The sequence below is a fragment of the Ursus arctos genome, unplaced genomic scaffold (genome assembly GCF_023065955.2).
Source record: "Ursus arctos isolate Adak ecotype North America unplaced genomic scaffold, UrsArc2.0 scaffold_32, whole genome shotgun sequence".
In the NCBI taxonomy this organism is placed as follows: domain Eukaryota; kingdom Metazoa; phylum Chordata; class Mammalia; order Carnivora; family Ursidae; genus Ursus; species Ursus arctos.
In genome coordinates, this window is record NW_026623008.1 from 7,957,528 (window position 1) to 7,970,889 (window position 13,362).

Below are 13,362 nucleotides of genomic sequence, written 5' to 3' on the forward strand. Positions count from 1 at the left end.
CTGCCTACCTTAGACTCACCCCACGGTTATGTAACTTTTAGAATGGAATTTGGTAATTCTTCTGACCCTGCCCTGCTCACTGATAGAGCTTAGCCAGTGGCTGGCAGGGGCATAATCTAATAGGCGAAATTGGAAACACACAAATTCACAGTCCTCTTGTCTCAGCCCAGAGACTATGCAGGCAAGGAAAGAAAGACTCGCCCCTGTCTCCCTCCTCCTCTCTGGCCTAAGTTTACGCTGACTTCACCCAACAGGCACCTGACCCTCCCAGATGAGCTGGGAGGGGCTAAAGCACCATGCACGGCGACAGTGGGGGTGGAGGTGCAGGCAGCAGATAATATTTAAGATGCTGAGTCTGTAGAGCGTTTGGGGAAAGGAAGGAAAGGTACAGGGAACCCAGTGAACTTGCACTTGTAAACTCAAGCTTTGAGAAAGGCTACGAAATAGTAAGGGAAGAGAAAGCAAGAGCGTGGTGAGCCCACCCAGAGAGAAAGTGCACACTTGTAATTCGCTCCAGCTCTGTAGACCGCAGCTGGGCAAATCCAGATCCCTAAAAGGAAGACCCTGCCTCACCCCGGCCCAAGAAAGATGCTGAAAAAGACTCTCTCAGCGGTGACCTGGCTCTGCATTTTCATCACGGCCTTTGTCAGCCACCCAGCTTGGCCACAGAAGCCCCCAAAGCGCAAGACACCTGCGCAGCTCAAAGTGGCCACCTGCTGTGAGGAGGCTAAGGAGCTCAAGGCCCAGATCGCCAATCTAAGCAGCCTGCTGAGTGAACTGAGCCAGAAGCAGGAGAGGGACTGGGTCAGCGTGGTCATGCAGGTGATGGAGCTGGAGAGCAGCACCAAGCGCATGGAGTCACGGCTCACAGATGCGGAGAGCAAGTACTCGGAAATGAACAACCAGATTGACATTATGCAGCTGCAGGCAGCCCAGACTGTCACCCAGACCTCGGCAGGTAAGGAGAACATGTTCTCATGCTACTCATCACCTTCTTGCTCAAACGGCTGAGGTCTCTGTCTGTAGCATGGCTTCTACATATCTTGGCCAACAGATCGATGACTGGGGGTTCTTTGGGGTATATTTTCCTGGGTTTGTGCCACCAGCTCTAATGTTCTGTAAATTTCTGTAAATTTACCCAGTGCCTGCACCATCTCTTTTACTCACAACATATTTCAACATATGAAAGGTGTAAGTTACTATCCTGGAGCACAGAGAGATGACATGGTTTGCCCAGAGTCACACCGCAAGTCTTAGAAACAGGGTTCAAGTCTCCCTGACTGGTCCACTTCCTTAGCCAGAGCTGACAGGCTGTACCCGCAGTCCCAAAGAAGCAGGAATGAAACCAGAACTGTAACATCTGTCGCTCTAGAAGCCAAGTTCTGCTAAATGCAGTTCTCTCATGTCCCTAAGGTTTAGTGGTACAGGCACTGATGGATTCTGTGTCCTGTTTGCAAACCTGACTCTTCCCACTGGCTCAGAATTAGGCGTCGATGCTGCCTAGAGCCAGATGAAGAATTCCTTTGTGTTCAGGAAAGGACAGGCTCCTTGAGGTTCCTTGCTTCTGAGATTTCTACTTTTTCCCATGGTCTCAAATAAAATTCTCCCATGACAGGAAATAAGAAAATGCAATGCTGAGATCTGGATTTTTAGTGGCCCCAAAATAAGATACATTTAATGTTTTCTAACATAATTTTCAGTGTCTAGTTAGATTGGCTCAGACTGGCCAAGGTCATTTTACTGTTCAGAGAGGAGAGATCTGGGTTTCTGAAATCATCAGGAAGTTGTTACTTGTAAGGAGAATATCCTATAGCTATGTCACTTATTGTTCTGATATAAAAACTTTTGGTCACATCACAGACCAAGTCAAGAAACAGAACACACTAAGTCACTGGTTACTCTCAGTTCAAACGAAGAAAAAGCCTCAACACGAAATTAAGCTTCGACATCTCATTGTTACTAAACCGCCATGTGTCAATTGCTTTCTAAGCCGGTACTTCCTGCCCCTCAGTGTGGGACTAGAATAGAAAGGTATGGTATGCTCAGGATATTTTCCAGACAAGTGTGTCCTGATCTGGCCTGTGAGAGGAAACCAGACCCACGGGAGAGCAGGCCAGCCGGGAACCTGCCCATGCCACCCCCAGCTCCTCCAGTTGGGATTTGCTCTCCTCCCAGCAGGGAGTTTCCTGGGGGTCAAACAAAGGCAGCTCTCCTGCTGCGCCTCCTCCTCTTCTCGCCCAGGACATTGTTCCTCATTTTTCTTCTCCATTACCAGGTGCTGGGTCACCTTCATACTGTGTTAGCAGGTAGGCCGGCGGAGAAAGCAGTAAGTTGATGCTTTCGTCATTACAGAAAATGAAGGGGTTGATGGTGAAGGCACGCACCTCCCCGCCCCCTCCTGCAACACGCTCTGCCTGGGATGGCTCTTGGAGGAAGTGCCACCATCGGTGTGGTCTTCTTGAAGGCCCAGTGCAGGGGCCGCCAAGGAAAGAATCTCAGACACAGAGGGTGGGAAGCCTCTCCTGGACAGCCAGAGTTCCCGCTCTTTGAATCCTATCAGGAAAGGAGGTTTCTACCATGGTGCTCTTCGAGATTTGCAAAATGGAGACCAAATCTGGCATAAAGCAATAGCCCCGGGCAGCCAAGGAAGCATTTAAATCAACCCGAGTGAAAACCAGCCTGTCCAATGCTCTCGTTTGCTTGTTTTAATAATGCTGCCAGGGAAGGTCTCCAAGCGTTCCTCAGGGTGTGTGCATTTCCATTTGAGAATTGAGCAGTGTTAGATGAAGGGGGGAATAAGATGTGAAATCTATCTCCCTTCACTGGGGTCCTAATAGGCCATCTACATAAAAATAGCTATTCTCATAGGTAAAAATAGCCATTACCTTTGAAAAACCACCACCGTCACACAAATCAACCAGCCAGGCAAACAACCAAACCAGACCCTATGAGATACTCATGGCTTATGTGGTAAGAGAGGCTGGCTGTCCCAGAAGCTGAATTTATTAAAGAGTAGCATCTGTGATGTAGCCGTCACACATTGGAATATTTCCAGAATTCATGGCCTAGAACCTCAGCAGGATAATTGATTTCAGAGTTAATCTGAAACCACCTGATTGTCCCATTGATGCTATCCAGGTGAAGGGCTTCCCTACTCCACAGCACCCCCCCCAACCAGTGAAGCCAAAATACACCCCCTTTGGGTCTCCCAATGCCCACACCTCTCCAAAATCCAGACACAGCCTAGTAATGAACACTCATATGATTGTTGTGGTAGAAAAGTCTCAGTTTTGAAACTCTCAACTGAGATGCAGCACAAATGCCCACGTGCCATGGAGCCCCCGGGTTTGGATGCTCACCCCTGTGGTTTGCTTCTGTTGTAGATGCCATCTACGACTGCTCGTCCCTCTACCAGAAGAACTACCGCATCTCTGGAGTGTACAAGTTGCCTCCTGATGACTTCCTGGGCAGCCCTGAGCTGGAGGTGAGGTCAGCAGAGCCCACTGCCCAAGTGCTGCCATCTGTCCTCTGCCCCCTCACAGGGCTGGGGGCAGCAGGACTCATCATAGTTGAAGCAAAGGGAAACTCAAGACAGAGAATCAAACACACCAAATACCAGAGAGCCAGCCACACACTCAATTTGGGGGATCTGTTTTGCCCCTTCAAATCATTACCAACAAAACACCAAATCTTCTAACATAGATTAGATAATTCTATAACCTCCACCCAACTAGTTGACATATCTTGCCATGACCTAAAGCAGTTATTCTTTGGGGAAGGAGAAAAGAGAGAACATGTCAAGAGTATACATGGAGTTTCTTTTCTTCCGACAAGATGTGCACTTGCCCCCACCCTCAATTTTAACAATTCTTCCCCAGCAAACCACCACCCTGCTTAACAATTCTTCCCCAGCAAACCACCGCCCTGCTCCTGCTTGCCAAACACGGCAGAATAGTGGCTGTAGAGAGCCAGCATGATTATGGATGTGCCCACGTCCACTAGCTCTGCAGAAATGGGAGGGAGGTGGTGTGGCCCGCCGCCCCCACACTCCTCTGCCTGCCTCTGTGGGTCCCTGACCAAAGCATCCTCTCTGCCACAGGTGTTCTGTGACATGGAGACGTCAGGTGGCGGCTGGACCACCATCCAGAGACGAAAGAGCGGCCTTGTCTCCTTCTACCGGGACTGGAAGCAGTACAAGCAGGGCTTCGGCAGCATCCGTGGGGACTTCTGGCTGGGGAATGACCACATCCACCGGCTGTCCAGACGGCCAACCCGGCTACGCGTGGAGTTGGAGGTGAGCACAAGGCCTCGGTCCCTAGGACTGGAGCCGGCTGCCACACACACAACCACGCACAGTTCCTGGCGGGGGGGGGGGGGCCTTCCCACTCTTGTTCACTACAGGCTTGTGTATCTGTTATGATGGTTTTCCTGCAGGTTGCAGTACAGTTGAGGGGGAAGAGGCCTTTTCCTGTTTTTGTTTTGTTTTGTTTCCACAAAAGCGAGGTTGCAGATATATAAGAGGCTGGATTCGGGGCAGAGCAGAGGAATTCCAGTCAGCGGGGCTGAAACGTGGCAGTCCCTGCTCTGGCCTGGGGCACAAACCGTGAGGGCCATGGAAGGCCTCGGAGCACTGCTCTCTTCGCAAGCCACTCTAGGACATCTCCGAGTGGGATGCAGCCAAACATACACCTCCACCTTCCAGGCAGGGGCGGAAAGGGCCACAGCAAGAGAGGCTCATCAAGGCCAGCTGGGGACTCAGGAGAGACGTGTGACCTAGGAGCCTGGTTCTTTGACTCCCAGCTTAGTGTAGTCAACTGAAGGCAAACACGCAGGAAAGTCTTGCTAGGTCCGCAGCGGGAACCGGATGCACGGCTGCGAGCAGAGAGAGGGGAGATTGGCAGGACAGGCGGGAGCGAAGCCCCGCTGCAGCTCCCCTAAGGCTCTGCGACCTCCCTGACAGGACTGGGAGGGCAGCGTGCGCTATGCGGAGTACAGCCGCTTCGTCCTGGGCAATGAACTGAACAGCTACCGCCTCTTCCTGGGAAACTACAGTGGCAACGTGGGGAACGACGCCCTCGTCTACCACAACAACACGGCCTTCAGCACCAAGGACAAGGACAACGACAACTGCTTAGACAAGTGTGCACAACTCCGCAAAGGTGAGATCTGGGGGGGCTGGCGGGGGCAGAGGGGGACATTCCCTTGTGGGAAGAATGGATGTAGAGCCACAGAGCTGCTCTTCTGGCTCTGATACTTTTTCTAGGACACTGGCTCTAACTGCTTAGCCTCTGTTCCAAAAGCAGCTTCATGAATCCTGCTGTCTAGTCTGTCAGCTGTTTCCAAGGGGAGGACGAGCTCGGCTTCCCAGCCCCGATCTGTTTCTCGTGCCAGGTGGCTACTGGTACAACTGCTGCACAGACTCCAACCTCAACGGAGTGTACTACCGCCTCGGCGAGCACAACAAGCACCTGGACGGCATCACCTGGTATGGCTGGCACGGGTCTAGCTACTCCCTCAAACGGGTGGAGATGAAAATTCGCCCGGAAGACTTCCAGCCCTAAGTGGAGGCCTGCTGTGGGGCAGGGCTGGAAAAATGGGGACAAATGGAGGCTGGGTGAGGACGGGGAAAGGGAGGAAGAGGGGAGAGAAAGGTAGGGATGGAAAATAGCCTACAATCACCAATGAGAGAGTCAGGCTGTAAGGAGCACAATGAAATGGAAGTACAAAGGTGTCACCTAAATGGGACCAATTATTTGAACATAATGGGTTATCACACATACTTCTCAGGGGGCTGGCCCGAGGGGGCTCTCTCTGCCTGTGATCCCTGACAGACTCACTAAAAGCTTCTCCTTTCCACTTGATTTTTCTGCAAAAGAAAAGTAATTATGAATAAAGTAAATATCACTTTACCTATTCAGTTGAAGGCCTGGGTTATGTGAGGGCAGAAAACAGACTCCTTGCCTAAAAAGAACCCTGTGGTTTTGATCCTCAAGGAGAGATCTTGGGTGTTAGAGAAAGGCGTGAAAGAGAGTGGTGGTGGAGAGTTATGACTTGTCAAATCCAACGAAATTACCTTCGGTCTACCTATTTTTTTTTTTTAAAGATAAAAATTATTCCACTGGTGGTGGGCTGAGCCAGGTTGGACTTGCTCAGGGGGATCTCTGGGGACCCAGGCCTGGTGGCGGGCCTCTGGCACCTCCCTGCTCTGCCTCAATTGGGGTACAGTGCTGAATGGCAGAAACAAGTCTACTGGTGGTTGGGGAATTCCAGCAGGGGGTGGGGAGAAGTCCCTTGTGGATGCTTGCACAAAACTGCCTTAAAATGTTCAGTCAATACAGATATATCTATTTTTATTTTTTACTTTGTAAGAAAAGGGCTCAAGGAGCTTTCTCTTTAAACTCATCTATAAAAAGTGGCTGCAAAATGAAGGTAGATGACACTATGGTTAATAATTCATGCTGTATATAAGTATTTTGCTTTGTAAAAACAAAATACTGTAGTATGTTGTAAACATTCGAAGTTTCTTTTTCCTTCTACAATAAATTCTTTTGAAACCTGTTGGTTTTTAAATTATTGCTGTTATCATTTAGAGCAAGGTAAAAAGCTTCAGTGAAAAATCAGACGGTGAGCAGTGAGAAAGAGATTCTGATTTTGTTGCAGTCAGGGAAACCAAGAGAGGAGGAGGAACCCAAAGAGCGAAAAGGTGGCGGACAAAAAGGGCAGCAGCCACTGGGAGAGGTCAGATTTACCCCCGCGGAGCCCAGTGCCACCACTCGGCCTCAAAATACTTTGCAAACCAACACTCTTCCTTTCTACTTGAGCAAACTAACACATAGAGAGGAAGCATATCTTTAGCCGTAGCAGATGCCAAATAATTTTGAGTATCAGGAAGTCATTTTTTCCTCGACAAAAAGAACCATTCCCTTGACCCAGTCAGTATGAGGTAAGCCATTATTCTTATTCAGTGTTTCCTATTGTACTTACAGTCCTTGGTTTGCTGGGAACCTATTTAACCTTAAAAACAAGAACTCGGGGATTTTCAAAGGAATAGAGTGAGCAGAGAAGTGCATTGGAGCAGGGCATCCCACAGGACAGGTATTCACACAGAAACTTCCTGAAGCAGGCAGGGAGTCTGAGATGCCCAATAGCCAGCACAATACTGCCTGGAAAGGGAGGTTAAAAAGATCAGGGGATTAAGAGAAGAGGAAGAAAAGCACAAATGCCTCTGGCAGAAGTAGCTAATAATTCTCTCTCTCTTTCTCTCTCATCTCCTCTAACCCCACAACTAAAAAAACACCTGAAGCTCTAGGCACCAAAGGCTACAATAAACAAGTGGGACTGCCTCAAACTAAAAAGCTTCTGCACAGCAAACAATCAGTATATTGAAAAGGCAACCTACAGAATGGGAGAACAGATCTGCTACCTATAACCCCTTGTAAGGAGTTAATATTCAAAATATATAAAGGATTCATATAACTCAATAGCAAAAAAATAAATAGTCCTATTAAAAAGTGGGTAAAGGACCTGAATAGACATTTTCCCAAAAAAGACATTCTTGGAATGGCCACTAGATACATGAAAACATACTCAGCATCACCCCTCATCAGGAAAATGCAAACCAAAACCACCCAATGAGATTATCTCCTCACACCTGGTACAATGGCTGTTATCAAAGACGCAAGAGACAGCAAGTGTTGGCAAGGATGTGGAGAATAGGGAACGCTTGTCATTGCTGGTGGGAATGTAAATGGTATAGCCACTATGGAAAAGTCTGGCAGTTCATCAAAAAATTAGAAATAAAACTCCCATATGATCCAGCAATTCCACTTCTGGGTATATATCCAAAGGAAAAGAAATCAGTATCTCAAAGAGATATCGGCACTCTCATGTTTACTGCATCAGTATTCACAACAGCCAAGACATGGAAACAGCCTGTGTCCAGTGACAGATGAACGGATAAAGAAAATGTCACACACACACACACAAAGTAACATTATTTAGCCATAAAAAAGAAGGAAATGCTGTTATCTGTGACCACATGGACAAATCTGAGGGCATTACACTAAGTGAAATAGGATAGAAAAAGAAAAATACTGCATGGTATCACCTACATGTGGAATCTTAAAAAAAACCCCAGAACAACCACCTGATTTCACAGAAACAGAATAGAACCACGGTTGCCAGGGGATGCGGAGAGATGGGGAAATGGGCAGACGGGGTTGAAGGGCACAAACTTTCAGTTGTAAGAGGAGGAGGTTCTGAGGATCCAATATACAGCACAGTGACTACAGTGAGAAGACAGCGTCGTCTGTTTGAAAGCTGCTGAGAGTAGGTCTGAAGCGCTCTCATCACACACAAAGGTTAACAGTGTGAGGTGATGACGTGTTAATGCTCTCCAGCTTGAGAATCACTCCATAATGTGTACCAAGGCATCATGTTGTACCTTTTAAATATATACAATTATATTTGTTAATTATTCCTCAATAAAGTCGGGGGGGAGGCATCTAAACTTTACTAATCAAAACCTATAGCTGCTGAAATTTACTCATAGTTTTACATATACACAATCGAGTAAATAGAGGATAAACATTCCGTGACAACGTTCATGTTGAGGAAGAAAATGTTACCATAAAACAAACAACCCCCCAAAACACTGAGGCTCTAAGTTGGCATCTATGGCTCCCTTCACCCTTCTGGGGGAACTTCTCAGAGAGCGCGGCCGAGGGAAAGGGGAGAGCAGGACACCCCAGCCACATAACATATGGTGTGCGGATTCTGGGCAGAACCACTCCTCCTCAAGCACCTCCTTCTGGGGCAGCTGAGGTTGGACACTCAGGATTCAGAGATGAGCTCGGCACAATCTCTCACCTTAAAAGAGGACAGAACCGCCAGGAACCAAAGGAGAGCTCAGTGTCACCCCTGAATGTACAGAACGTTTTGTTTCATCCTCTACAATGTGAGAGAGAAGAGGGTACAAGAGCTGCATGTCCACCTCGGAAGCACTGGCCCCCGTTTTTACTTTTCATTCTGCTGATCTTAATCAGAACATTTTTTAAAAATGGGATTACTTGTCAGGGGCTGGGCAGTGAAAGCACCTGGCTTTGATGAGACCCTTTCTTCTACGTAAGGTGAGAAAGAAAGAAAAGCAAGTACGATGGACTGAATGTGTGTGTCCCCCTTAAATTCCTATGTTGAGGCCAATCCCCAAAGTGACGGTATTTGGAAGCGGGGCCTTTGGGAGGTGACTGGGTCACGAGGGTGGAGTGGCTCATGGATGGAATAGGGGCCCTGATGAAAGACACCCCAGAGAGCTGTGCTTTGCTTTCCACCATGAGAGGACACAGTGAGAGGGTGGCAGTGTGGCAACCTGGAAGAGGGGGCTCACCTGCACCTTGGACCCTGACCGTGGACCTCCCAGCCCCCAGAACTGCACAAAACGAATGTTGCAGGCCCTGGTTTGTGGTATTTTGTGAGAGCGGTCCAAACTGACTAACGCAGGGAACTGGTACTGAGAAGTGAGGTCCTGCTGCACCAGACACACGTAACGACGTGGGGCGGCTCTGGAACAGGGTGACAGGCGGAGGCTGGGTGAGTTCTGAGGTGTGCACTCGAGAACGCACAGAGCGACACAAATGGACTCTCACAGGCACATGCTGGTGAGAGCTCAAAAAGAAAAAGAGAGCTAGAGAGAGAGATTCTGTCTTCTGAGAGAACACCTATGTAACCGTGAACAGAACGGTAGCAGGAATACGGAGGATAAAGGCCATTCTGATGAGTTCTCAGACAGAAATGAGGAACGGTTATCGGATAACATGGAAATGGCAACTCTTGTTATCAAGTGGCAGATAATCTGTCTGACTCGTGTTTGTGTTCCAGTCTTTTGTGGAAGATAGAACTTGCGAGCAGTGACACTGGGTATTAGCTGAGGAGATGGCTAAGCGAAGTGCTGAGGGGCAGCCTGGTTCCTCCCGCCTGCTTACAGTAACACGAGAGAAGAGAGAAGCAACGTGAAGGTGGATTGAGCAAAAAGGAGCCAGAACTTCAAGATGTGGGAACTTCTCAGCCCACCCATACTGTAAGAGACAAGCACGTGTGTTTGGAAGAGAACACGAGGGTATGGGCACGTGAGGCTTTGCTAAGGGGATTAGTGTGATGTGAACCACGGGCCACACCAGCTACTCCACCAGGAAAACCACGAAACTGAAGAGAAGGGGAAAGAGACAGGAAGGAATGAAGGAAGGCTGTCGAAATCCTTGAATTTTACAGGACAGAACTACAGAGCTATTTGGCTGTGAACATGCACCATTCCACAAGCCGAGAAAAGACAGATCCCAAAGGTGGTCCAGAGATCATCAGGGCTGCCTGCTTGTTTTCAAAAAGGAGGACCACTGCCTCGCTTTTAACAGGCCTGGTGACTCTGCCCAAAGCTGTGGGGATAGAGCCACAGGCAGGGACATGTGCTTGGCAGAGCTGCGGGGTCAGGACCTCTCCCCCAGTGGGTCTAGAAGGCGGACCGTCCCCCAGAGGGCTTGGAGGGCAGAGGATCCAGCTGAAAGGGATTACTCCCAAGTCTAGAGAGCTCATGAAGTTTGCTTTGCTTGGTTTTGGACTTGCTTGGGACCTGTCACCCTTTCCTTCTTCCCCATTTCTCTTGGAATGGGGATGTCTCTCCTCTTACTGCCCCAGCAGTGTATTCTGGAAGCATGTAAGTTGGTTCGTTTTCACAGGTTCGCAGCTGGAGACAAATTTTGCCTCAGGATGAATAGTACCTAGAGTCTCATCCCTATCCCTATCCTAGATGATATTTACATGACACTTTAGAGCTGATCCTGGAATGGGTTAAGACTTCAGGGTGGCTGTGATGGAATGAATGTATTTCACATTTGAGAAGGACATGCATTTTGGGGGGCCAGGGGAGGAATGCTGTGGACTGAATGTTTATATCCCCCCATATTCCTATGTTGAAGCCTAATCCCCAGTGTGGGAAGTAAGGTCTTTGGGAGGTGATTAGGCACGGGGGTAGAGCCCTCACGAATGGGATCAGAGTCCTCATTAAAAAGAGCCCAAAGAGCTTGTTCTCCGCTTTCTATCACCTGAATACACAGATAGAAGTCGTCCACTGGGAAACCTGGAAGAGGGTGCTCATCAGAACTCAACCGTGCTGGCACCCTGATCTTGGACTTCCCAGCCTCCAGAACTGTGAGAAGTGTTCGCTGAAGCCCCCCAGTTGATGGTGATTTGTTACAGCGGCCCACACAGTCTAAGTCAGCAGGCCACCAGCGCTTACCTTAATGCTACAGGCTAACCAAGTAAAAGCTAGGTGTGTGTGTCTGCATGTGTATGTTTACAAAGAATTCTATACCCTTTAGCCCTCTGCTCCCTTAAAAAGCAATTACACTTACTGATACGTGCAAGCTTTGAGGAAATGGGTGTAGTTTGTACTACCTCAGTGTTAGCCTGGTTTGGAGGATGAAACGTGGGATTTAACTGGCCTGGAGCAGACAGGTAAAAACATCAATAGGTAGGGAGTCAGACAGATCGATCCAGTAGCAAGAGAACAGAACTGTCAGCATAGCACAGCTTTTTAAAACAAAAACCGAAAGTAAGAAATAGCTTTGCAAAGATGTTTTTATGAACCTGATTATTTAACCTGATTATTTCAAAGAGAATCTGAGGCAGTTGACTCAAATGTATATACTAGAATAAACGTTTAAAAAGTGGGCAACCAGTGGAGGGAAAGTAAGAGTGGGAAAGACAAAATAGAGCTGGAAGGAGGGAGGGCAGCAGACAGAAGAGGTCAGGGGTCTGTATCTGTTAGAGGTGGGCCAGGCCTGAGCTGTGAGCTTCCCAGTGGCCACTGTGAGGAAGGGAGCTCAATCTATTACGAAGAGCAACACCTCCAACATGGGACCCAAGTGGTAACTCAGGAACATACGACTCCCCGCCGTGGTGACCCCTGGGGAGGAGTCTCCATGAGGCCTACGCAGAGGACTGGGGTAGCGGTGAACACACATTCTCTAAGAGCAGCTTTGTCTAAGGCTGTTTCTTAAAACTTTCTGTGGTGACAATGATGGCAGGACATTGCCATAGTGCTTAGGAAAAGCAGTTTCACAAAAGCAAGTAGGAAAAGCCACAAACGGAGAAAGAAGCACAATGGGAAGATGGGAAGACAAGTGAAGGGGGTAGCACTGCAAGCGAGCTCAGTCAGGCTGGGACAAAACCACACGGCTCAGAGCCCTGGCTCTGACTGGAAGCACAGGCTCCCACTGGTTTGTGCTTAAAGTCCAGATCAGTTTGCAGGAAATTCTGGGGACATATTTTCTGTTATATTGGCTTAAGAGGTTAATGGCCTTCTCGAACATTTTTGCAGGGCTCTGACTATATCTTCCTGTTCCACATGTGTATATACATTAATGCTTCCCTGATTCTTTCAAATATGGGGACAGCCCTGGGGTGGGACGAGGGGGCTTTCAGAGAGGTGTCAAACAAAAAAGGTCAGCAAGGAAATTAACATGCAAAACTAGTTATTTGACATGAAGTTACTATATTCCTCTGCCAGATTTTCTATCAATTATCAAGAAAGATGTTTTACCCAAGCCAGAGATGGGAGGAAGAAATGCAGGTTTTCGTATCTGTTGAACCTGAATAGAAATGGAAGGCTACTCCATAGGATGGCATGTTCATAACTGTGGCATCTAGAAATCAACGGTCTCTCAAAGCTCACTTTATTTGGGAAAAATACGATTCTATTTCTACCTTTTTGGTCACTTTTTAAAGTGTTTATAGGAAAACTTTTTGCATTTACTCAAAGGCAGAGTTGGCAGAGAAGCTGGCCATTTGATGATTCCCTCAAATGGAAGAAGGGCCATACACAGCAGACTGTTTCAGCCACAAAGGAGGTACTTATTAGCTGGCTGACTTTCCCCTCAACTATCTGTAGTGAAATAATCAACCATGTTAGCATCTACATGAAGATAATTAGATCCCAGAGTTAATATTCTCTGATACTCATTAGGGGAAGCAAACAGTTCTCTGGGAGCTGGAGCTAACATTTGAGGCTGCTTCTAATTTCATAACAGCAGAAAATTGATTAAACAACCTATTTTTTCCATACCCAGAAGACTCAAAACCATCTTAGCAGAGGAGAGAACGTAGTCAAAGCCAGGGAAAAGATCACTGAATCTCAGACTTCGCTCTGCCTGTGCTATTCGCAGAACGCCAGAGGACGAGGACTCGGGCAGTAAAACCCCAGAGGCCTTTGAGGCACCGCAACCAGTACTTCCTACTCCGACCCGAGAGTGCGATCGAACCCGGGCGTTAACATCTATCGCTCCTAGGCTGCTGCTGCCTCAGAACTGCTTC

General features: G+C 48.1%; 2 protein-coding genes across 2 annotated transcripts in view; one reads left to right on the top strand and one right to left on the bottom strand.

Annotated features, from left to right (window-relative positions):
- The window catches only part of MTOR (mechanistic target of rapamycin kinase), a 123,129-nt gene that overhangs the window by 57,737 nt on the left and 52,030 nt on the right, over positions 1 to 13,362 (bottom strand). The window lies entirely within an intron of this gene.
- ANGPTL7 (angiopoietin like 7) lies at positions 309 to 6,558 on the top strand. The gene is made up of 5 exons (XM_026519857.4): positions 309 to 958; positions 3,384 to 3,484; positions 4,100 to 4,294; positions 4,961 to 5,159; positions 5,392 to 6,558. The coding sequence occupies exons 1-5, from the start codon at positions 589 to 591 to the stop codon at positions 5,559 to 5,561; spliced, it is 1,035 nt and encodes a 344-aa protein (XP_026375642.1). The 5' UTR covers positions 309 to 588; the 3' UTR covers positions 5,562 to 6,558.